Source organism: Taudactylus pleione, unplaced genomic scaffold (assembly GCF_031769625.1).
Source record: "Taudactylus pleione unplaced genomic scaffold, aTauple2 ptg000216l, whole genome shotgun sequence".
NCBI lineage: Eukaryota > Metazoa > Chordata > Amphibia > Anura > Myobatrachidae > Taudactylus > Taudactylus pleione.
The window spans coordinates 178,922-205,064 of NW_028284618.1; the positions used below are offsets into that span (position 1 = coordinate 178,922).

General features: G+C 46.7%; 1 protein-coding gene and 1 long non-coding RNA gene across 4 annotated transcripts in view; one reads left to right on the forward strand and one right to left on the reverse strand.

Moving 5' to 3' along the window:
* Nucleotides 1-26,143, forward strand: part of NEBL (nebulette) — a 276,780-nt gene that overhangs the window by 21,401 nt on the left and 229,236 nt on the right. For all 3 annotated transcript variants that reach the window (XM_088478587.1, XM_088478588.1, XM_088478589.1), the window contains exon 2: nt 5,988-6,082. In XM_088478587.1, the coding sequence (XP_088334713.1) occupies nt 5,988-6,082 (95 nt within the window). The remainder of the gene's footprint in view (nt 1-5,987; nt 6,083-26,143) is intronic.
* The window catches only part of LOC148517441 (uncharacterized), a 44,765-nt gene continuing 24,618 nt past the window's right edge, over nt 5,997-26,143 (reverse strand). The window contains exon 3 of the long non-coding RNA XR_015879285.1: nt 5,997-6,825. This is a non-coding gene — a long non-coding RNA (uncharacterized LOC148517441). The remainder of the gene's footprint in view (nt 6,826-26,143) is intronic.

Below are 26,143 nucleotides of genomic sequence, written 5' to 3' on the forward strand. Positions count from 1 at the left end.
ACGTTGGACTCAATTTTCACCGTGGTCCTACGGTAGTTGCAGAGTGCAACGCTGATCTTTATAGCAGTGGCGTCCCTACCTGTTGATGCACCCAGTGTGGTGGCAACTTAGCAGTGTGCATAGCGCTGGAAAAAGGGGGTGTGGCCTTGTGTCAAGGGGCATGGTCTCGCTTATGGGGGCAGGGCCACGCACCCAAACCCCGGATTTAGTCTCTCCAGGAGGTGCGGACTGCCCCCTGGGACCAGAGTACTTGTAGTGTCGGCTCCCACACTGTGACAGGAGCTGAGTGCTGCACATAATTCTACCGTGCAGCACCCGGCTCCTGTCACTGAGGGGGAGTCTGCACTTCGGTGTCGCCCCTCGGCGGGTGACAACTGGGTGCGGCCCGCACCCCCCTTGTGATGCCACTGCTTTATAGAAAGGTTGTCACTTCCTCCCACACGTCATATGTTGTGAATGTGGAAATAAATACTACAAGCCTCCATGGTACAGATCAATTAACCCAATCCAAAGTCATACATGTTATATAGTATACTCACCTTGAATAAGATATCCTATAAGCCTTGGACATTCATTTTCTCATCCCGATGTCCGTCGGTGTATTAAGATGAGTCTTTTAAATCGGTCCAAAAATAATTTTGGATATGGACTTGTTTCTTTAGAAGACAGTAAACTTTATTTTTCAATTAATATGAAATTAAAAAGGTCTAAGCGGTGTGTTAGTAATTTCACCACACCCAAAAAAGACATACAATACTATTTTTGAAGTAAATATTATTAATTTAAAAAATACAAAAAAATCAGAAATCTAATAAAACAATGATAAAATACAAATGAAAATAAAAATGAAGAAATTAATGAGCGTAATGTTCTAATGTTAGATAAATAGCAATGTGTTTCTCAGAGTCTACGTCTCCTTCCTCAGGCTGGTACCAGCTTGGTGTGGCTCCCCAATTTGAATTTTGGACTGCACTGCAGCCCCACCTCTGGAGCTGCCCCTGGTCTCCTCCCAGTAACGCAAATTCATTTGTCGGTGAGAAGTGACTGAGATACATCCAACCTAGAATCCATGATAGCTGTTCTAAGTTGCGTATGTCGGCTGTGATGTACGTGCAGTTTGCTCAAAAACGATACAGGCAGGCAGGGCAGGTGACAGGGTGGTAAAAGAGGGACACTTATACTACACCCGCCCCTCAGGAATCTTTGGAGTCCAGTTCATGTGTTCCCCTTGCCTGTGGCCGCCCATGAAGAGGATGTATGTGTGGGCTGGTCTGGAGAGACATGGGTGATCATACTGGATAGATACAGGATGATGGTGCTGAGAGACCAGGGAGGAGGGCGGAATGATGCTGAAACACATATAGGGAGGAGAATTAAGGTAGGTGATGAGACACAAGTTGCGATAACTCTGAGAGCCACGGGGGGTGAGGCTTGGAGATATGGGGTGGGGTGGTGGCAATGAGGATAAGACACAGGGGAGATAAGCCAACTACTGGAGATGGAGAGACAGGGGGATGAGGTTGGAGAGACATAGGGGGGATGAGGCTGGAGACACAGGATGGTGCTGGAGAGACACAGGCAAAGATGAGGCTGGAGCCACATAGGTGAGGATGAGGCTAAAGAGACTAAAGGGGGACGATGCTGGAGAGACACTGGGATAAAGAAGAGAGACACATATGGGTATGGTGCTGGAGAGACACAGGGGGATAACGCTGAGAGAAAGGCGGGTATGGGGTTGGAGAGGTACAGGGGTGATGAGCCAATGGCCGAATGGCCTGTACCTACCAGGGAGGGATGTGGGGCCCCAAAAACATGAATGTGGCGGGCCCTAATTTATCTGTTGCTGGCCATGGATGCAGCTGCATTCAGGTTTTTATGAGACGATTTATTGAAGCAATAAGAAATATTTTTTTGGCCCCATGTATTACATTTCTCTTGCCTGAACAGTTGTTGCGATAAGAGCCCACCAAGCAAGGAGTAAAGTAAGTAGTATATAGTAATATAGTAAAGAATGTTGCCATAGCAACACAAGGGAAAAATTAGTGGTAGGGAAAATTGAAAACCAAAGAAGAGGCAAATAGAATACCTAATAGAAAGCAGGTGTGAGAGGCACAGCAGGAGATTGTATAGGACTAGACAGGAATAACCTGAGAAGAATTCACAAAAATTGTGTATTTTGTACCTTTGAAGAAGAAGACACTAAAGACAAAAAAGCAGCATCATGGTAAAAATACTTTTATTTATACAAAGACTTCCCGCTTGTCTGAGGCAACAGCATCTCTACCTGATTCTGACCCAGCCGCTGGACTACAGTCTCTGCAAAACATTTCACAGCGGCAGCAGATGTACATGTATTTGTTCTGAGCAGCTGCATGGAGCCAGAAGCAATGCATGCAAAGCCGCTTAGTTCCCTTACAAGCAATGGAAGTATGGGCAAAGGGTCTGCAGAGACTTCTTTGTCAGTACTAACAGATCAGTAATCATTGGATGTGAGGGATGGCACAGAGATCAACAGGTGGGAGCGTGAACGTGCTGATGACCACAGTATAATGTTAGTATTGCTCAGTCGTAAGAATTTCGGTCCAGATCCTGGCAAAGAAAGTTGTCATCATTGGTGTACTTATAGCAATCTTCATATCACTCTGATAGAATACTGAATTATTTCACCGTCTGGTAGAAAAGCTATGGCAACATGTAAGGTATTTGGCCAGGCACGGATTAGGTTGCATCATGCAGGGAATGTCATGGAACATCCCAAGCAGTACTTTAGCACTGTTTGCAGGGTAATGGCATCATCGGACCTGGGAGGGTTGACTTCATTTCTGGGAGTCCGAGAGAACTCACCAAAATTCATTAGCAGACAAGCATGGTTTTTCTTTCTCTGATTCTGACACAAACCATCACCCTTATATAAGCAAGAGCGCCAAGAGAGGAGGGAATATATACAAAGTTCCTGGGTTCAGGCCTCTGTAGGGGTCTGAGGGAGCAGTGTAGGAGTAACCACACACCCCAGCGATGCTGGGACCAGGTCCCTTGCGTCATCACACACCATAGGAACTAGCACAGTGATGGGAAACTAATATGCCCTCCCAGTCCCCCAACCCAATCAATGTCACTGCAGCTCTGTGTATATGGGTAATTAGAGCAAGCGGTCTGCTTGGTAAGTTTGCAAGGCTTCATTATAGCCACATTCTGGTACTAGTCGTCATAGAGTCTCTGTTATGCTGGGTACACACTATAAGATCTATCGTCCAATATATTGTTCTGATACAGAAAGGGAACAATCACATCATATAGTGTGTACACCCAATCCATCCAGGCCATCGTTCATCGCATCGTCCCAACTGCTGTACTGTACGTCAGATGGGATGATGTGATGCACAATGTGTTGAACATTGTGAAGTGTGTATGCACAACTGCACATTGGGCCTGATTCAGAGCTGACCGCTATTCCGATGTTCACGCAGTTGAGCAATTATCGATAGCCTGCACATAAGTCCCAGCTGCATTATGCACGCGCTGTGAATTAATTGAGAACGCGCACGCTGTGAAGATTCATTTGCAATAGATTGACAGGAAGAGACCATTATGTGGGTGGTTACGGGGAGTTCTGGCCAAAACGCAGGCGCGTCGGCCCATTTTCTGGGCGTGTACTAGCCAGCGTCTGCGATCGCGCACGCACAGAACGAACCTTCAGCGTCTCAATTACCACAGCTATTCTGAGTGACCATGGACTTACTGGAGCTGTCGATGTTTTGAAGATCTGCGTACAATGCTGCGTTTGTGTACGCAGTTGCGGGCAGCTATGAGGGCGTCTCAATACAGAATCTGCCGCTTGTTGCATCAGTATATTTTAGCTACTGCGATCCGTGAGCGTATGCAGTTGTGTATGCATTATCGCGCGTCTCTAAATCAGGCCCAGAAGAAACTATTTATTAGATACAATCCCCCGACACTATATATCGCCCTGTCGTACTAAAGATTGCATAGTGTGTAAGCTCTAGATTGTGTGTTCTGGGACTTAATGACATTGGAACGACAGTAGCATCGATTGTTACATTGTATAGTGTTTACCCAGCTTAAGACACATTCGACAATTCATTACTGTTGCCACAGCATAAATAAGGTATGTTGTACCCCTTTTACACCGGAGCTAAAACCCGGGTTATTGCAGGGTTAACCCAGGCAGCTCCCTGGTGTAAAAGGGTAGAGGGTTGGATCGCTGGGTCGAGTGACCCGGCAATCCAACCCAGGTAAATAGCACGGTTTAACACGGGCGTAGCCCGTGAAACCCTGTAGTGAGAACAGCGCACTCCGGGTCACGATGACCTGGAGTGCGCTGCAAGCCGGCCGATTGGTCCGGCTTCAGTGGCGCTTGGAGATGACGTCATCTCCAAGCGTCCACTTTCACGCCGGGAAAGCCGGGTCTATGCAGACCCGACTCCGGTGTGAGCGGCGCCGACTCGGGAGTATCCCGAGTCGGCGCCGGCTAAATCCCGGGTATGACCCGGATAGAAACTCTGTTCCAACTCCGGGTCAGACCCGGAATTTTGGTGGAAAAGGGGTATTAGATGCTGTTAGAATATTATTTATGCAGATCTTTTGAAAGATTCTGAACTGGACTTGGCTGAGCTAGTCACATTTGTCTGTGCTATTCTGATACAGTTAAACAGGGACATCTCTCAGGCGTTGTCTGCGAAAGACCTGCCTAAGAACACAGACAGATGACTTTCAGAATAATTAATTGGGGCAATTTTTTGTTTGTCTTAACATTTTGTATAGACAATCGGGGAGCTTCCCTGAGATTAATGGTCAGACAAAATTGAGTTCAATTGTTTGTTGCTTGCCATTGTTCCTCTGAAAAGCAGGTTACATGGTGAGGGGTATGCCACATAGGAGGAGGTTGCAGTAGTCAAAGCGGGAGATGATGAGAAAGTGGATACAAGTTTTGGTTGCATATTGGGTAAGTGAAGACTGTATTATGGCAATATCTCAAAGGTGGAGACGACAGGATTTTGAGCCTGAATGTGAGGGAAATAAACAGAGGATGGAGTCAAGTGTGATAACCAAGGCAGCAAGCTTGGGAGACTAAGAAAATTGTGCTGTAATAGACTGTTAGGGAGATTTGAAGTGAGGCGGTGACTCTGGGAAGATGGTAATTTTAATCTTCTGGAAGTTTGCTGAACAAATTTTCAAAGTGCAATAAATTAAATTTGGTCATGGTGATTATGCCAAGCAAGCGTGGGAGAGGCATGGTGACCCAGTTACTGATAAAACTTATCGCTCAGGTATAGGGTCGATCTTGTCACAACCTTTCTGAACACTACGGGGTCTATTTACTAAGCAGTGTTAGGAGACAAAGTGAAATGAGATAAGGTGCCAGCCAATCAGCTCCTAACTGCCATGTTACAGGCTGTGTTTGAAAAATTACAGCTGGGAGCTGATTGGCTGGCACCTCATTTCCTTTCACTTTGTCTCCTAACACTGCTTAGTAAATAGACCCCTATGTCTGTTCTATTATTTTCTGAAACAATCATGGGTGAATACAGTTTATACTGTAAATATGCCTCTTAGAGAATAATATTGGCTGAATGAGTGTATGTTCCCTGTTGTAAAGCGATTTTTTGTTTGGTCTGGTTCTCGGAGACATTCTTCTACCACTATAACCCTGTCTCTGACTGACAGCTCCTGAGCACCCTTATGCCACAAGGTGTGAATTACTAAGCATGCATTGTGCGAAGCTTCTCTAAGCATCAGTTCCAGGCCTCGTGGTACATCACCAAGGATTTGTAAAGCCGCCTGCATATAATTGCTGTTACTTGTTACAATTAGTCTCCTGTCTCTTCAGTTCCAACAGCCTGATTTAAAATAAGCACTTGTTGTATTTTACAAGCTTTTCACGGGATTTAAGATTATATGAATGAAATAACTTTGATTCATATTTAATGATTTAATCATATGATTGTGATTTTTTATTTTTTTTGTAGTACTGGCATAAAGGATGTTTCCATTGCGAGGTTTGCAAAATGACTCTAAACATGAATAATTACAAGGGATACGATAAGAAACCCTACTGCAACGCGTAAGTACAATACATTGTCATAGAAGACAGAGCTGAAAAATATTTATGGTTTTGCCAAAATACCAGATACGTATTTTGGTGTTTTAAACTGGGTCCCGCTCAATACATTTAATCAGTTATGTATATAAATAGCAACACAGTACCATTAAAATGTTCAATTTATGTTTACTTTTTTAGAGATTTAATTAATCTGTAACTTTTTATTATTTGAGTTTCCTGCATAATGTGACTCATATGGGAATTAATGATATACTCTCCAGTCTTCACCTGTTCTGATTCAGCTTTACTGATTGAGACTGCATTATTCTCAGCGGACCAGCAGTTGGGGAGGCATGTATGGTATAGAGAGCTGACATAATGAGTGTTGTGCACACCAGACCCCGGTTTTCTTTACACTGAACGTTTGGTTCGGCTGGGATTGGTTGGGGAATAAGGGGCAGCATCATGCTAGACACATCCCCAGGCGACTGGCACGCCCCCCATAAAGAGGATACGCCCTCTCTGTAATGTGGCCACGCCCTCTGCTCTAATTTTCTCACTTGAAATGGAAGAAGAATGCCATAAAAAATAAGTACTGAGTAGCGTGCCTTGGTACATTCTTCTAATGGGATGCTTTGTCTTGTGGGACCAGTGCCAGTTCTTACCCAAGTTGTGCCCACTGCAAAAAGTGTCTTTGGTTCACTGCAGAAATGATACAGACATGGCACCTGGAGACATCACCACTTCAGGCTGCCCAATCCCTGCTGGTACAAAAAGCATGGGTTACGCTGCGGAGTGCTGGTGGAGTGCCAGATGTTTAGAAATGTGTGTTATGTATAGCCAAGCATTTGTGCCATAAGTTACACAATAAATACATCAGTTTCATAATTTCATAACATGATTATATACAATTCACATTGGTGTGCAGCAGATCCCAAGCCCCTCCAGTATCCCCTGTAATTCCATCCATCCCACCTTCCCTCTTCTAACCCGTCCCAACTGTTATTCATCACTTTACCTTCACCCACCCTGTTAGTGATTACCTTCATTATGTTCCTTCATCATCCCGCCAGCCCTGTTATTCATCAGCTGCCTTCATTGTCACCAAAGCCCTGTTCTTCCTCACCCCAGTTCTTTAGTCCATACTCCTGCTATTAATCTACCTCCCACCTCTATTATTCACTCCTCACCCATGCCATTTATTACCCTCTTTCATTATCTCTCTTCATCAATGTCCAACCTCTCATATACATCAACCACCCCTTTTATTAATAACCCCCAAACACCCCTACCCCCAATTCATGTTACTCATTACCCTCTCCTCTGTTATTTACCGCCCCTTCCGTCACCCCAGCACTGTTATTCGGGAGGTACCATTTCGAGAATCACATTGTCGGCAGTGTAATGTCAAGCACAGTTTGCTGACACTGTGCTAATGTTAGTTAAAGCATTGTAACTGGGTCGACACTATGGCCGGATCCATGACACATGTATACCGACGTAATTGAGAAAATCACAAAAGGACAGATCTCTCGGTCAGAGCTGTCTTTAGCAAGTGAGGGACTTCCAGGTCTACGACCCAGAAGTCCCTCTAGCATCCTTCTGCGATTTGGACCCCTCTCAGATTTCTTTGCGATTAGAAGCCCGTAGGCTTCTACAGGGTAATGCCATCTAAAGATGGCGCAACCCACCACATCCAAGCCACGGAATGCATCTCATTCCAGGGCTTGGTGCATATGAGAAATGCGGTTAAACCACACAAAATGGCATCTACTTTGCCATGGTGCTATGTGGAGCATAAATATTTGTGTGGCAGTGGGATATTTACATATATATATATATATTGTGATAAATTGGGGTTATTAGCTTGGTAGATTGGTGTTGGTGGTGCAGTGATTAGATGCAGAATTAGAGTCCACACATCGCATTCCAGTTAAACAAATGAAAATGGTGCTTTTACTTCAGCATGGAATTCAGGAAACAGAAATAAAATAATAAACGCCTAGCCCTTTCTTAGGGCACTAGCTCACTTCTTGAACCCTCTCTGCAGAAGCAGCTAGTCTGCATGAAAGTCTCTCTCACAGTCTCTGAGATTGGTGGTCCTTCCTGCCACATGCAGGACTGGACACTGGCCTCCTGGCCTGGTATAGCTTTCTCAGCTTGTTGGCTGCTGCCTCTCACAAGGACAGTGTCAGAGGTATATGGATCTGCCTGCCTCCTTGCAGGTATGATCCTGACCACCTGGTCTGCTTCACTCACACTGCAGCCCCACCTGGACTGTCTGACTGTGTCCACCAGCAGCCTCACCTGGGCTCTGGTCATATGGCAGCTATTAGGCATCTACCCACAATGCTTTTCTACTCTATGTGGGAGGATCTGCCCTGCCCCACACAGAATCTGCTGCTCACCAGCAGCACCTCTGGTGATACTGCCACAATATATATCGCCTTGGCAGTCCATGATCTCTATACACTTTACTGTACAGACATATTTAATGTCATCAGACTAAATAGACATCAGATTAAAAGGTACATTTGACCTTTACATCAACTATTATGATTAAAGCGGAAAAGTCACCTCCACCTTGTAGAGTAATAGGACAGAAGATAACAGCAGTGCCTTCCGAAAATATGTTTTCTGTGGAATAATAATGGCATTTGGAAGAAAGTGCTTTTAGATAATTAGAACGCTGGCTTTGTGGTCTGATTGCAGCTCCATCTCCCTCATGCATCTGTGGACAAGTACTTTACCATTTTATATCAAGACTGGAATCATTACTCCTCTTCTATTTTTAGCCAATGACATCTTCGTTTCCTGACAGATGTGAATGCATCCTGGTGCCATAAGCAATAGAAAGTTTCATGTGGAACAACAGGAGCTTTTCTGGCAGCTTTATTATAATATAACTAATATGAAATATATAATTTTCTGTCATTTTACTTGTATAGTTTAGACAAAGAAAGCGACTGTCTCATTGCTGGGAGTTCCAGAAGCTTGTTACTATGATCCAATTTTGATAAAAGTCCCCCAGCGTATCCTAGCTCCTATACTCCCATGGATGAGGACAGTAGTAAAAGTGTATCCTAGCTCCCATACTCCCATGGATGAGGAGAGTAGTAAAAGTGTATCCTAGCTCCCATACTCCTGTGGATGAGGACTGTAGTAGAAGCATATCCTAGCTCCCATACTCCCGTGGATGAGGACTGTAGTAGAAGCGTATCCTAGCTCCCATACTCCCGTGGATGAGGACAGTAGTAGAAGCGCAATCTAGCTACCATGCTCATGTGGATGAGGACAGTAGTAGAAGCAAATCCTAGCTCCCATACTCCCGTGAATGAGGATAGTAGTAGAAGTGTATCCTAGCTCCCATACTCCCCTGAATGAGGACAGTAGTAGAAGTGCATCCTAGCTCCCATACTCCCGTGGATGAGGACATACTCCCGTGGATGTGGACAGTAGTAGAAGTGTATCCTAGCTCCCATACTCCCGTGGATGTGGACAGTAATAGAAGCGTATACTAGCTCCCATACTCCCGTGGATGTGGACAGTAGTAGAAGTATATCCTAGCTCCCATGGTTGAGGACAGTAGTAGAAGCGTATCCTAGCTCTCATACTCCCGTGGATGAGGACATACTCCCATGGATGAGGACAGTAATAGAAGCGTATCCTAGCTCTCATACTCCCGTGGATGTGGACAGTAGTAGAAGTGTATACTAGCTCCCATACTCCCGTGGATGAGGATAGTAATAGAAGCGTATCCTAGCTCCCATACTCTCGTGGATGAGGATAGTAATAGAAGCATATCCTAGCGCCCATACTCCCGTGGATGTGGACAGAAGTATAAGTATATCCTAGCTCCCATACTCCCCTGAATGAGGACGGTAGTAGAAGTGTATTTTTAATCCTGAAGAACAAATGGATAATTCAATGAAACAATTAGAGCACCCACAGGTATATCTCAGGTGAGCGCACAGATTTACTCTGGTATCACAACAATGGTTTCTTGTATATGTACAGATCATTTGCATGTTTTATAGAGAAATTGCATTACAGCTGAAAACAGGTATTGTCTTTCCTGTGATCTTGTAATATTTGCAAAAGTGGAATTTGCATGACTTCCAAGCATCTCTTTGTACATTGGAACACGTGGGTTTTCTTTTACTTATTACAAACTGATGTGACTCATATTTCATAAGCCAAGGTCTGACATCTTGGAAAACAGTGGTCATAATAATTTGCCATGGGCTGATGTTGTATAAAGGCTTCAGGCTTTCCATCGTGTAGGCCCATCAGAGACTTTTTTTGCAATTTGTTCTGGTGCTATATTTTAATATGATTGTGAGTTGGGCACTTTTGTAGTATCAATGGTTGGCATAGGCTGTCAGTGTTGTGCATGCAAAGTTCGGTCCCGCTTGTGGCAACCAGTGCTTGAGTAATTTGCATATTACTCATCCTCATGGACCAAGCTGACGTCTTAATGCTATGGGCAACATCTCCACTTCTAAAAACGCTCACTTTAGTAAATGTATCCCTTATGCCGCATATCCACTACACGACATTACTGAGCGATGTCGTAATCATGCAGTCGCTTAGTAATTGGGCACAACTCGCGCACATTAATGTACAAAATTACCAGCGATGCGCGCGTCCGCTGGTCGTTTTTGACAACTATCATCGCCAGAACATGCTGGTCAATCTGACGATACTGTCAGGTTGAGCATGTACGCAGGGGCGCCGAGAGGAAGGGGGAGCGGGTACAGATTACCAAGCCCGCCCCCCCCCTTCCTCACAGCAGCCCAGCACACAGCGTGTGCAGAGCTGCAGGGGGAGGCTGCTTGTGGCTGCTGAGCAGCAGCCAGAGCAGTCTACTGTGCCTGTGGGGGGGGGCGATCACACTGATCTCGCCCCCCGTGGCTTTGATCAGGGCTGAGGGGGCTCAGAGCACCCCCCCATCACGGCGCTGCAAAGCTTTTTTTTTTTGGAAAGGGGGCGTGGCTATGCCTCCCGCGATTAGGCCATGCCACCTGTTGCCCTGGCCCGCCCTGTCATAATCGGCGCTGCTATCTGCAAGATAGCAGCGCCGAGCGGCAGGGCCATGTACGAACGGTCATACCGCATGACCGTTCGGCCTGCTGTAGCTGTCGTTATCAACAGCTACAGCCTGGCGCTAGCCTATCCCCACAGTAGGGACAGCGCTGTCCCTGCTGCCGGCTCCAGGCTGCTCGCGGGGATCTCGCGATACTTGCGAGATCCCGCGCATGCTCAGTGGAGCCGGCCGGGACAGAGAGACAGCACATCAGCACTAGGCTGATGCGCTGTGGTCTCTAGCGGGTAGTGCCGGAGGGGGGAGTTAACGCTCCCCCTCTCCGGCCGATGAGATGTTCTTACATCTCATCGGTAGTGCTTCCTGCTGCGCCTCGGTAAAGAGGCGAAGCAGGAATCGGTATAGAGGCACATTAAGTGCTGCTATAATACATCTACCCCAATATCTTCTAAGCGCAACCCTTGTTTTTTAAAGGCTCTTAATCTAAAAATGGAAACTTTTTTATGTGTTACATAACAGTCATAGAATGGGTGTAGTAAATATAATGCGCCCATAGGTAAAAAATTCCCTTCCTATGGCTATTATACCAGGTACAGAATAATACAGTGTGATTCAAAAATCAGGTACGGTGGGTCCATAACGTCCATATGCTATACCATAAAGCACACCATGTTATCTGCATGTTATCTGCACAATTGGTTTAATGGATAATTTTATGACAATTACTACACCCATTGGATTGTTGAACTGCATTGTCTATATTTCGCAGATGCTAAATTTATTTAAAATGTATTTGTCATTGGATGCTTTTTGTATTGCTCACTCCTTTTTAGCATTTAATAAAAGTTATATTTAATATTTCTTAATTCATATGTGCTCCCACAAAGAGGGGCAGTTGTATCACTAGTCCATCTCCGGGACGTATCTATCCGTTTCCGCATCACTGCCGGTTAGTGGGGAAGTAGGTGCAGCTATCGGCTGGATGTAATGCTGGCTTTATTGCAATAGCTGTGTGCAAAAACACCAGTCTGGTGATCAGCTGTCATCATCAGCGTTACAGGTATTATTGCGCATGCGGTGGGGAGTCTCCCAGGGAGCATAGCGGTATTTTGCAGGCTCATAATTGGTGGTCATTGAGGGACACTAGTGACGCGCGGCCAACATGCGGATCTGTGGAGAAAATACAGGCTCTCACCTCCCTCACTTCAGCGCCTCTAAACAGACCAACATGTTTAGGAACAATAAAGTTTATTTAAAAAATAAAAATAATAAGGGAAGACTGCCAGCTCCAGGCCAGCCTGGCGAAACTGATAAAGGTACTTTTCCTTACGGTCTCTTCTAAAGACAGTTCAAACATATCTTCTCCTATCTGCGTTCCTATCGGATAGAAGCGCCGATAAACACTGGTGCCCTTAGCGCCTCTGCCTTGCCGCTTACATCGCGCTCTTCATACATCCGGGGATAAGGTATCTGCGGGACATAACGTCCGCTTTTACTGCTACGTACTTTAATACATCTCCCCAAGAGTCCTTTCCTTTTTCTTCCTTTAGGCTACTGTATGTTAGTTTGCCATACTTTGTCATTGCTTTTGATATGAATGTTCAACTGTACATGTGTTTTACATTGAGAAATAAACATTGAGTTGGTTGTCAAATTAAATGCCCTCCCATTCTGTCCTAAACTGTACTTGTATGTTGTTATTTCTTACTGTACTGCCATGTAAAGATGTGTCAATGTGTTATTAGAGTCATCTTTCTGCCTCGAGTTATATCCCAGGCTGTGAGAAACTGGCATGGTTTGTTCTGTTGCTCATTATTCGTATTGTCATTGAGCCTATGAATTAAGCGCACTCGAAGAGTAAAGCACAGCGTTTTTGTTTTGCAGCTGTGTGCCTGCCCTAGATGGTCTGCTCACTAATCCTATTTCTACTTTTGGGCGGCACATCCACAAATTCGCAGTCATGTGGCACAGCCACGTTGTTTATATCACCTGATAGTTTCCCTTCCATTGGTAGCCTTGGCAGCTCAGCTGACTCGCTCCTCCAATGGACAGCTACCTAAGGGTATATAGCCAGACTCCAGGAACAGGAAGTTGCCTGAACTACTTCGCTACTTGCAGTGACAGCTTGCTGTAACATTGTTCCAGGCTCCACGCTGTATCTACCAGTGATCGTTCCCAGCGATATTCACTAGTGTTTACTCCAGTGTCATTTATAATTAGTTTCTCTAGTGTTACTCTGACGCTACCCTGCGTCTGACTCTTCAGCGTATACTTCAGTTCATCCTCCGTGTGCTGATTCCTAGTGTTCTACTCCGATGCTACCCCGCGTCTGGATACTTCAGCTACACCTCTGTGCATAGTCCGTGTGCCAGTCTCCAGTACTATACTCCAGTACTTACCCTGCGTCTGGATACTTCAGCTACACCTCAGTGCATAGTCCATGTGCCAGTCTCCAGTACTACACTCCAGTACTGACACCGCATCTGTATTCTGTATACCTCCGAGCTTACTTCAGTCTTCTTGCTAGTACCTGACCACGGAGCCGTGACCTGCTTACTGGGTGCAACAGAAGCCCATATCCCAATTTGAGGGGTAACTGGCGAAGACCTCCCCGTAAGTTAGACTCCGCTCCTTTGGTCAGGTCTCACCAACATCCGGATGTAGCGGATGAGGAAGACATGCATACATACAACCTCCTTGATTATTATTCTCTCTACACCCTAGTACCGATGTACCAACGCGTTTCAACTTGAGTCTTTTACAAGTTTTATTTTATATTTATTACACAGATATGGACAGGGGAAGAGTAGACGACGTGGATTTGGGTACTCACCAAAATTATTATGTTTATTTTTTATTTAACACATATCTGGAATGTAATGATAGACTAACTTTAATGTATATTGGTTATGTGTTCCAGAAATGTATAATGTTGTATTTCCATTGACTGTACTATAATTGATATTTCTTATGTTTGTAATAGATATGTTTCAATACAGGAGAAAATATAAAAAAAAAAAAAAAAAGTGGCGGCCAACCCGGGCTTCCTGTAGGTATTTCTTGGTGGAATATTCCTCTCACTCCTCAAAGAAAAATGGTGTCGCTATAATGACCTGCAACTTGGTCTGCTTCCAGCTTTCTAAAGCTACGTCAGATTCTGCTGGGCAATGCATCATCTTGGTTGGTAAAGTAGGCCACCAGACCTTTATCTTAGAAAATTTATATGCTCCAAACTCTGGGTCAAATTGGGTTTACAACTGTTTTGCGCAACTCTTCAACATTCAAGGTGACCTCGCGATTGTGGAAGTGGATTTTAACACTATTTTATCCCCAGAGCTCGATAGATCTGGCGTACCTCACAGGTCCCCCCCACTCCTCCGTGCATGTGTACTCCAGAGTCACATAGCTGGGGCTAGCCTATTCATATACATAGAGAGCTCTTAATCCCTCCTGTAAAGATTTTAACTTTTATTCCCTAATTCACCGCTCTTACTCCTGTATAGACCTGATCCTGGGATGGTAGCACCTCTACAACTTTTATCCGACACTGATATTGTTTCAAACCCTTGCTTTTATCAACTGGACACTTTACTGACCAATAAGTTAAGAGCAGAGCAAAGAAGGTCCTACAAACCATACCAACTATTAGGGGCAACCGTGGACATTGAGTAACAATCCCGACACCATTCTTAAATATTTTCATAATTTCTGTGAATTTCTTTACAACGTCCACGCAGCGGAACATCCCACCTCTTCTAATTTGGCTGCTACTCAGAAATCTCTTGATCAATGTGGTCTTCCCAAACGTGACAAATTTTGGCCTGCAAATTAAACTCGGACATTACGTAGGAAGAAGTTGCTGACGCCCTCATGAACCAAAAGCCCCAGGTGGGGATGTCATCAGGGGGTAATGCCGAGACTTGAGTCCAGGGCTCGGACAGAAAAGGGGGCCCGCTCCTGGCTCCTGCCGCCCCAGGCCACCGGGAGCTCGGGACCATACCCGGAGCTCCCCTCAGTGGCTTGCAGGCCCACAGACCCCGGCTCTCCCATGTCAGGTCGATTTTACAGGCCAGTTGACAGTGGAATGTACAATTACATTTTTTTTATTTTTACTGCGGCGAAGCGTTCTTGACATGATGTCGCACCACGCCGCTGAAAGGAGTGTAGTGTCTAGATGCCTTTCACTGAATGGACCTTGACGTCATCAGTTACTATCTATGTGGACATAGAAGGGGAATAGCAACCTGCCACCGTGCCCGAAATGTGGCGAGCGAAGCAAACCCGCGAGGCTACAAATTTCTACGACTGGTGGCCATATACTCCAGCTGAGACAAGCGCTGTGATGGTATGGAACCGCACTTCCACCCTCACTCCATGTCATATCCCGGTCCTTAGGATCAAGGGGAAATAGAATCTCCTTGAGAGGAGCTGCGATATAAAGAGGAGCAGCCGCCAAGGTAAGTAAGTGATGCTGGCTGGAGGCACAGGCCGGGGCTGGCAGCAGACACAAAAGGGGGGCTGGCTGGTGACATAAAAGGAGGGCTGGCTGGAAACACAGAAGGGTGGCTGGATGAGGAGAGAAAATGGGGGCTGGTGACATAAAAGGGGGCCTGGCTGGTGATGTAAAAGGGGGGCTGGCTGGAGACACAGAAGGGTGGCTGGATGAGGAGAGAAAATGGGGGCTGGTGACATAAAAGGGGGCCTGGCTGGTGATGTAAAAGGGGGGCTGGCTGGAGACACAGAAGGGTGGCTGGATGAGGAGAGGAAATGGGGTCTGACTGGAGCTGGAGAGACACTGCAGGGTTGGAGTTGCAAAAACGCGGTGAAGTCCTGGTCCCCACAATTTCTTATGGAAGCCCTGGCCCCATGCCCTGATGGGCTCCCTCTGTCCTATTAAAAGGCCTTCTCCCCTGTCTTGCTTCCCCATTTGGTTTTGACCTTCAACTATTCCAATATTATTGTGATCCCCGAGCACTAAAAAAAACCCTCTAATTAATATTGTGTGTGGGGTATTGAGCGTTAAATCTGGTGGGAATGTCCAATTGTTATAACGTTTTGGAATGATACTCACCTGCATTTTGGGTAACCAAGTGTCCAAGGATCTCCTGACCCTGCTGTTGTGATTGCTCCCTAAACCAGCAGACAAGCTTATCATGCACTTGAACAGAGTCCTGCGCATGCACAGACCCCAAAATATAGGAGATGTATGTAAACCATCGGGTTTGCGTACATCTCTATATCAGGCCCAGAATCCCAAGCTGTTGATTTTCTTCTTAGGGGGGGAATTCAATTAGCCACTGGATATACTGTGGGGAAATACTATTCAGTTAATGAGCCTTTTCCCCATGCGGTAAACTAGGGATTAACATGCGCTAACCCATTGACTTCGTGTAAAGTGTGGAATCAATGAGTTTCCGTGCACAGTCTGCATTATAATGAGGATTTTCCTCGCAGCTCCTGAGGCACCTGCCTCTGGTAATTAGCGCAAGGAGTGCCCGCAGCTAACTGAATCGGGCAGCGCAATCAATTACCTGCAGGATAAACCCAGCGACTTATTGAATTCCCCTCTTAACGTTTGATTACGCTCTGATCTAGTCTTCCCAGAAGTGTAGCTGTTATAAGATAAGCTGGATAAATGTTTTTGGTTTTACTATCCAGTGACATCTCTGATTATAAATTCTAGAGTTCACTACTATCCTGTAGGGAAACCTATTTACCCAAGGACAGATTGCTGGTGGCTTCATAAATATTCATTACAATATGGTCTTGTCTGTAAACATATTTGTGAAAATCAGAGCGTTACTAACCATGTTAATGATTTCTACCCAACAGCCTCTTGTTTGTTTTACCATTAGAAGTGACAGTGGGGGCATGTAATTGGTGTCCACTGTTGTTAATAGGTAATCCCTAAAGTGTACTGTATAAGAACACTTAACCCCAATATTTAATTATTCTAACTTGAACAATGAAAGTAAAGTACAATGTTCTGTATTACCCTGACCCTCCCACTGTTAAAATAATTTATTATCGCCCCCTCCAGTGCACTCAACTGCAACTCCATCCATATCATTAGGCCATACATGCCGACTTTGTGACTGCACACTTTAGTATAATCCCAGGGGTGGTGTGGGTGCATGATGGCGTCCATGTGGAAGGTACAGTGGGCATGATGCCGGAATTGCGTCTTTGTGACCTCGTCCCCTACTGTACAAGTAGCGTGCAGCGAGGGCATGATGAACTGAATCAACACTAATTATGTCAGCAAGTTCCTGGATCATCAGGCTAACTTGGCCGCCTTTTGTGGGAGGGAATCTGTATGAAATACCGGCAGTTTGGATGCCTTCTGTCAAAATGCAGACAGCGGCATCCCGATGCTCGGTTCCCAAAAGGGGTTGGGTAAGTATGTTAGGCCTCCCCCCTTCCCCCTAACCCTCCCTTCTTGTACCCTAACCCTAAACCTCCCCACCTTGCACCCTAACCATAACCCTCCCTGTTAATGCCTAAAAACCTAACCCCCCCTCCCTTGGTGCCTAAACCTAACCATCCCTCTTAGTGCCTATCCCCCCCCAGTGGTGCATAACCCTAACCCCCCCCCCCAAAGCCCAACCCTACCCCCCCCCCCGGCATGGTGCCTAAATCTAACTCCCCCCCCACGGCTAAAAGCTAAGGCACCCTGCTATACCTTTAATAGAGATAGCGGCTGTTGGGATTCCGACATCGGTATTTCAACAGCCGGCATCACGTCACTGGCAAACTGATTGTATCCCCGTATGCCAAGTTCTGTTGTGTTTCATCTGCGACTTTGTACATGTTCAAAACTAAGTACAATCATGTCTGCCTTGCCAAAATTAAGAGTTGCGAACAGGGGTGTAGCCAATGGGGCTACAGGGGGAACGGGTACTCCCCCTGCTGAGGAAATATTTAAAACTGACCCTATCAGTGCAGGGCTGCTACTCACTTGTCCAATTTTTCAGCAGTCCTCCAATCTGTGTCTGCTGAAAAATACATTCACTGTGCAGGAAAGGGGATTTATTAATGAATAATTTAATTATAATTGTGAAGAGGAGGAGGTTGAGAATTAATAACCTCATAATTGGAATGGGTCAGCTCTTTGAGCTGGCCCTGGTTCAAAAAATACAGGGAACAAAATGTGTAGAGATCTCCCATATTTGATGAAACAGCACCAGGCTCTTGGAGCTGGCACTGGTTCTAAACATACAAGGAACAAAACAAGTAGGGGTCCCCCATATTTTCAGAACTAGCATCGGGCTCCACTAGCAGGAGGTAATGCCACAGCCAGGGGACACATATGTCGGGGTCCCCCGGCAAAAGCATTCATCCCCCTAACTAGTCAGCCGAGGCCAAGGATTCCTGGCCTCGGCTGATTAGTTAGTCAGCCCGGGGCACCCAAGGCCAGGGCTGAAGCCCGGGCTATCCCCGGCACTCCTGGGCTGTGGGTGCCGAGATGATAGTCCATTTTTAAAGTGTAATATTGTCTTTTACAGGTGGAACTACAGGTCCCAGCAAGCCTCCCCTGCATCCTGGTACTTGGGGAACCACAAGTACCAGCAGGCAGGGCATTACCGCGGACAGACCGTGGATGGCCACCACCCAGATGATACAAATTACTGCTTCCTTCCCTTGTAGTGGCCGTGCAGCCTATTGCTGTGATGTACTGTATGGCGGTCACTGGCATGTTGTATTTACATTATGGCATCACCAGGGGCTCTGTTTACTATATGGCAATCACAGAGTGTTACTTTATATTGTTTTCGCTGTGTGTGTGTTGTCTGTATATTAACATTTATGTAGCCAGTGTATGCCCTCCCCGCATACCTGGAATAGCTATACCCACTCCTCAGAAGAAGCACAAACCAAATTGTCCATGCATACTGATGATAATTGGTAGACAGGATGATGTAACACATATCAACCAATCACATTTGTGCTTTTGTTCTGTCTAGTACATTAGAAAACAGGCACAATCCGATTGGTTGCTGTAGGTTACACCTCTTATTTCGGTCTTCCAGTTTCCATAAGAGCCCCCCACCCTCACCTCCAGTGTGTAGTCTCTTGTCACAACATGCTAAGGGTAGACAAATGTTTAAATATAAAAGTAAGGTGTTTGGGTGGTCTTGTTATTTCAGAAGGACTAATTTGTTTAATATGATGATTACAGAGAAGGATATCATTTTGTAGATTCTTAAGAAATGTCACATTATATACACAAGCTGTAGGAACTGTTGCCTGGTAACTGTGATATGTTTGTCAGTTTTACTAGTATAAACCCATGTGGCACCTTATACAACCTGTGTAAATTATTTTACAGTGAATAATCCAATAATCCTTCATTATGTTATATGCAGCTGAGAACTTATCTTTAGTTGATTTTCAAGAAGAAGCTTTTTTTATTTTCACCGAGCAAATTCACTATACCCCTTGGGGCTTATGCAACAGGTTACGAGCTGCAGCCGTCGCGGGAACTTCCGCGAGTCTTACCGTATTTTTAAAGCAGCAGTCATTTTAAAGGCAAAACCAACTCATTCGGGTGGCTGGGAGCACCACACATTTTTCAGGAGCATCCCGGCTTTTCCGTGAGAGGTGTCAACTGTGGTTTGGCCTCAGTGCTGATTATAAGTGTTATGAGATAGAAAGTTTAGGCACAGCTTTATATAAAAGCTATAAATGTGCAATATGCAACATTTGAAAAAAATGACACAAGAATAGAAAGACTTGTACATATATATATTTCTATAAGTATATATATATATATTTTACAAGTTCTGAAAATGTTTAAATAAAACTATGGTCCACATATGCTTTCTTCTACCAGGATATCGCAGTCAGGCTCCTACTGTGATGCATGGGGACCCCTAGGACACTGCTTTCCCTATATGTACTGTATATCACCTGGATGTCCTATTACGCCACTGCAGAAAATTTAGCAAGTACCCCTGAACGTCACAGAGAGTACCCCTGAGGGTACTACTACCCCAATTAGAGAACCACTGTTGTAAGGCAAATATCTTTCCACTCCCTACCCTTAATATTTGTCTCTCTGGGAGGGTTTCATCTGGCAGGAGAGCCCATAGGAGGAGTTGTGGCATGCTACAACATGCATGCATGATAATGAGATTGATCACTACAATGCGGTGCGTGAGCCTTGCTCCCTCCCCTCCTCTATGTGCCCTGAGGTAGCATATTTAGCCATGCCCTGTTTTTGGAATAGAACTACGTTGTATGCAGTGGTGGATCTTACCTAGGGGCTGCGAGGCTGCAGCCCCTCTACCCCCCGCAATAAAATCAGCCACTTCAGTGAGCCAGTGCAGTCCGTGACTGCAATGGCTTCACTGTGACTGGAGGTGGCTTCCTATTGGAAGCGCCACCTGCCAGTCACGCTGAAGACAGGCAGCCTCAGGGGGAGTTGTCTCCTCCCCCTGGGACTGCCAGTCCGGGCTGCGATCAGCAGAGAGCGGCTTCCAGTGGAAGCCGCTGCTCTGCCTTTTGGGCAGCCCTGAAGGGCTTCTCGAGGCTGCAACCAATGCCGTTATCGAGCGCATGCACGGTGCCACCGCTCATGCCCCGACGCCTGCCTGATTCATTGAGCAGGGCCCGAGGCCCAGGCCATCAGCAGCGGCAGCCCCCGCAGGTAAGAGATCAGGAGCCGCTGCTGGTTGTATGTAAGAAACTATTTTTTCACATTGGAATGGCCCTGCTCCAAGAACAGAGCACTGTGGCGGCTCAGGGCCTATGGGACTGAGTCAGAGTTGTACGCTAACGTTGCCTCTGCAATGCAATCATATACAAATATCGCAGCCACCGGGAGATGTATTGAGACGCCCACCTGCGGCTGAGACACGGCCCCGAAACGGTCACGACACATCTGCGTTCTTTGCCACCACTCCTCATTATCTCGCCCAAACGCTCCCCATCAATCACACTGCAAATAAGCACTCGCTGTGGTAATGTACTTTTACACATGCGCAGGCGAACAATAATCAACTGCGAAAAACATCGGCATAGCGCACAACTCTTCATCAGGCCACATATATATATATTAGTATTTAGAGCCAGAAATTTTTACACTGGGGTGGAGTTTTTCTTTTCAAAATAGTAATATTGGAGTTTGAGACATTTACTGACATGTGTACCTGTGACCTACACATAGCAGAGGCAGCCATTTTGTTTGCCGAACCAATGATCATGAGAAAGCAACAGTTCATTTGGATCTAGTAACATCACATAAGCATGAGTCCCAGTGAAGCGATAGGCTTGAATACAGGTTTGGCACATACAATGACAGCTCTACTGTGTCTAGGTGACAGCTACACATTACACTAGTTCTCTATTTTCAGAAGCAAAGTATTAATAGATGTGAAAATTTGCACCAAGCTGTGCACAGGACGTGGTGGCATGAATGGCAGCAGGCACAGGGCACCTGAGACCTTTTCTGACAACAAGTAATACTGCCCCCAATTCATTATTTTACAGCAGCTGACAGAAACTAGATTGGTATACTTCACACTAACACCTTTATGAGAGGCGAGAACACTTCCCCATGGTCTATAGTTATACTCTGCCTATGGAAACGACTTTGCAAAGAATACACAGATACAAGCAGCGGATAATGTGTAAAATGCAGGACGTACTTGTAAATACAGAAAAGTAGGAAAGAGATGATCTTCATCTACAGTATAGCGGCTACTAGCCTGCTTTGTTTTCTTTATACACTTTCTCTGTACACTGAGAATGCAGCCTGGTTAGTGTGTACATATAGACAAAGATGGATTAAGATAAGCATATGTGCACGCCTACAAAATGGGCGTGGTCACTTAAAAATGGGGCATGTCAACATGACACACACCTCTTTATCGTCACGCTGAACATTCCTTTCCATATGCACCTTAACCCCAGTAGTGCCCCTTATACAGTACCCCCAGTATGCAATGTCCCCAGTTGTGGTCCCTCTTATGCAGGCCAATAATAGTGCCCCTTATACAGTACCCCCAGTAGTGGTCTCCCTTATGCAGCCCTCCATTTGTTTCCCTTATACAGTATCCCCAGTATGCAATGCCCCCAGTAGTGGGTCCCCTTATGCAGCCCCTCATTAGTTCCCCTTATTCAGTGCCCCCAGTAGTAATCCCCCTTATGCAGTGCCCCATGTAGTGGTCCCCTCTATGGAGTGTCCCAGTAGTGGTCCACCTAATGCAGTGCCCTTTATATAGTGCCCCCAGTAGCAGTCCCCCCAATGCAGTGCCCCCAGTAGTGGTACCCCCTTATGCAGTACCCTTTATATAGTGCCCCCAGTAGTAGTCCCCCCTATGCAGTGCCCCCAGTAGTGGTACCCCCTTATGCAGTGCCCTTTATATAGTGCCCCCAGTAGTAGTCTCCCCCCCTATGCAGTGCCCCCAGTAGTGGTACCCCCTATGCAGTGCTCTTTATATAGTGCCCCCACCAGCAGTCCACCCCCCATACAGTGTCCCCTGTAGTGGTCCTCCCTATTTAGTGCCCCACATAGTGGTCCCCCCAGTGCAGTGCCCCTAGTAGTACGCCCCTTATATAGTGCCCGCAGCAGTAGTCCCCCCCATGCAGTGCCCCCAGTAGTGGTCCCCCTTATGCAGGCCCCCAGTAGTGATCCCCCCATCCAGTAGTTTCCCTTGTGCCCCTAGTAGTAAGCCCCTTATATAGTGCCGCCAGTAGTAGTCCCCCCCCCAGTAGTAGTCCCCAGTAGAGGTACCCCTCCCGATGCAGTGCCCACAGTAGTAGCCCCCCACAGTTGTAGTCCCCAGTAGTGGTCCCCCCAGTAGTAGTACAATACACACCTGAATCCACGCTCCGGCCACTGCTCCCGCCGCACGTGGCGTTGATGTGTGGGCAGGACCAGCAGCCAATGAGAGTTTGTCATTGGCTGCTGGTTAACACACACATCGCTGCTGAGCTGGCGGCGATATGTGTGTCAAACTGCACAGCCTGAGCCCGCCTCCCACTCTCATCCTGGCGCTACTAGGTAAGCGCTCAGGGAGAGGGAAGGGGCTCAGCTGTGCAGCACAGGACCGGCGCTGGACACAGGACCGGCGATGGGCGCAGGGAAGCCTAGCGCCGGTCCTATGTAAATGTGTAGCGCTGATCTCACACACTGCGGTCGGCACTACACTGCCTAACTAGGATGGGCTGGACCGTGGCCGGTAGCGCCCCCCATGCCGCCTGTCCTACGGCGCCCAGGGCACGTGACCCGCTCGTCCTGCCCTTAGGGTCTGATTCAGAGATGGACGCAATAGTAACTTCTGCTGTGTCTTTGTACACAGCGGATGATGTACAATATGCAAAAACCGAAGTAGGCGTCTTATGTAAAAAAAAAGTCCACTGGCGGCTTCTGTGATCTACTGCTTTATCCAGGGATGCAGAAGCAGATCATCTGCGTGACAATGAGACATCTAAGAAACCCTCCGGTTACTCAAGATGGCGGGAAAATATCGCTTTGTGCCTCTCTAGACTCTGCAATCGTGTTTGGTGCCTCTTTAGATGTTACCATCGGCCGCACCATTGGAACTTACACCAACCCTATGGTGTGTGCAGATTTTCAGTCTGAGTATGGCCTCCAATGTGAGCGATAAAGCTTTGGTGTACGCAACCACTTCAGCGATACACCTGCAACTTGATAGAACACTCCATCTCCGTGCCTCTGAGTCGCCATCTTCAGTCACCACTCAGTCACGACTAGTGGCAGATTTTGCCTAGGGGCTTCGAGGCTGCAGCCCCCCCCCCCAGTAAAATCCACCACCTTAGTGTAGTCAGTGCAGTCCGTGACTGCACTGGCTACACTGTGTTGACTGGCAGTGGCTTCCCATTGGAAGCGCTACCTGCCAGTCATATATACACAACAGGCAGTCTCAGGGGGAGGTGTCTCCTCCCCCTGGTGTCTCCTCCCCCTGGGACTGCCAGTCCGGGCTGCTATTAGCAGAGAGCGGCTTCCAGGAGGAAACCGCTATACTCTGCCTTTCCACCAGCCCTAACCGGCTCCTAGGGGCTGCAGGCGATGCAGCCCTTTGGATGCCGGTTGCATGCGCGGCTTTCTTGCCGCTAGTGCTCATGCGCTGGTCCCGGCGCCTAACAGATCGATTGCGCAGGCACCAAGACCCGGCCAGGAGGAGTGGGTGAGTAATTGCACTCTGCCTCCCCTTTTCAGCGGCAGCAGTCCCCCTCATCTAAGAGGGTAGGAGCCGCCGCTGGTCATGACCCATGAACATCCAATAGATTTTCAATACACTTCTTGATGCGTGCATTTAAAATCTAATACTATTACTAATAATAATAATAATAATAATAATCCCCATTACAATTACAACAAAAAATAATAATCCATGAACACCAAGGTGGTGGAACCTGGCCGTCAGCCATAGGGCCTGATTCAGACCCACTCGCGAGCGGCTGTCCGCTCGCAAGTGGGTCGATGTTCTGGACTGAGCATGCGCACGACGGAGGGAGCTCCGTCGTGCGCATGCGCCAGACGCGACGAGCGAAGGAAAGTCCTTCGCTCGTTGTGTCTGATCAAAGGGGGCGTGCTGTCGATGTTGATTGAAAGCACGCCCCCTTTGGTAGGCGTGCCGGGGGCGTGCCTCCCTGACGGGGGCGTTCCCACGGGAACGCCTCCCGTCAGAAGCCGGCCCACTGACATCACTAGTGATGTCAGTGGGAGTGATTTTGGCTCTGATAGAGCCAAAATCACTCCGGAGCTTGCGGTTGAAAACCTCAACCGCAGGCTCTGGCTCGCAGTTTCGATGGTCGCGATGGTCAAGACCATCGCGGCCATCAAAATGCACGCTCGTATAGCCTGTGGGTGGTGACCCACAGCTATACGAGCGTCCAGGAGGACGCTCCATTTTCATGGAGGCCGGCCCTCATTCAGAGCGTGCGCTCTGCTCAGAGCGTACGGCTCTGAATGAGGGCCATAGTCAGTGCCAACAGGCCACACCCACTTTACAGACAAGATAGTCAGACTGGCTGGTGTCTGAGCCTGATTGTATCTGATAGCCCCAGACTGGTCTGCACAATTTTCCAGTGTACAAGATGAAAAATAAAACAAACATACTGTAAAGTGACGTAACAACAGTGAAAAAAACATTTCAGGTAAGCTGTAAAAAATACTGAAATTAGTGACATGTATAAAAGCTTAATTTCAAGCTGCGCAGAACGAAAGCCGGTTTAGGACCCCAGAGGGATTATACGGAGCAAGAAGAAACAAGCCCCTGGGAGATTCTGCTACACTACGGCGGCCGCCCACCATTTACAGTACATCATTGCACTGCCTTAATGGAAAGCAGGGCCTATATAAACAGACTGACACTTACTGCAGCTGGAGTGTAGCTAAGACAGTGTGAGCCTCATAGCAACATTTTTAAGGGGCCCCCAATGGTTTTAGAGAAGGAGAATTGCGCTTGCCTGCTATGTTCAGTTATGTGGCGTTGAACACTGTCTTGTCTCCGTTCACTCACTCTACTTCTGATCGGCTGCTAACAGGCTTGGGGAAGGGGGCAAAATCACAGTTGCGGATGGCTGTGGATGCACAGTAAGGGACACGTGAATAGAACAAGCTCCTATGAGAGGGAGGGCCAGGGAAAAATAACTTCAGTGCCCCATCTTAAAAACGGTTCTGTAGCCTCTACTGACAATATCAGTGTGTCAGCCAGGGGGTCTGCAGAGCTGATGGTCCCGGCAGCAAACTGATTCTTAAACTGGCCACACATCTAAAGATTATCTGCCCAACCAGCCAACTAGTTGATTGGTTGGAATAAAAACCTGGTAAGGTATGAAAGCAAATGACAATCAGCAATTTGCTCCCAAATGCTGGACAATGGACAGAAACTGTTGTTTGAACAAATTGTTTAGATCAGACATTTAACAAACTTGTCAGAACGACCATTTTCATCTGTTTTCTGGCATTTAGCAGCAAATTGCTGATCATCAGTTACTCCCATACATTACCAGATTTTCATTCCAACCAATCAAGTTGGCTGGTTTTAGATGCGTGGCCAGCTTCA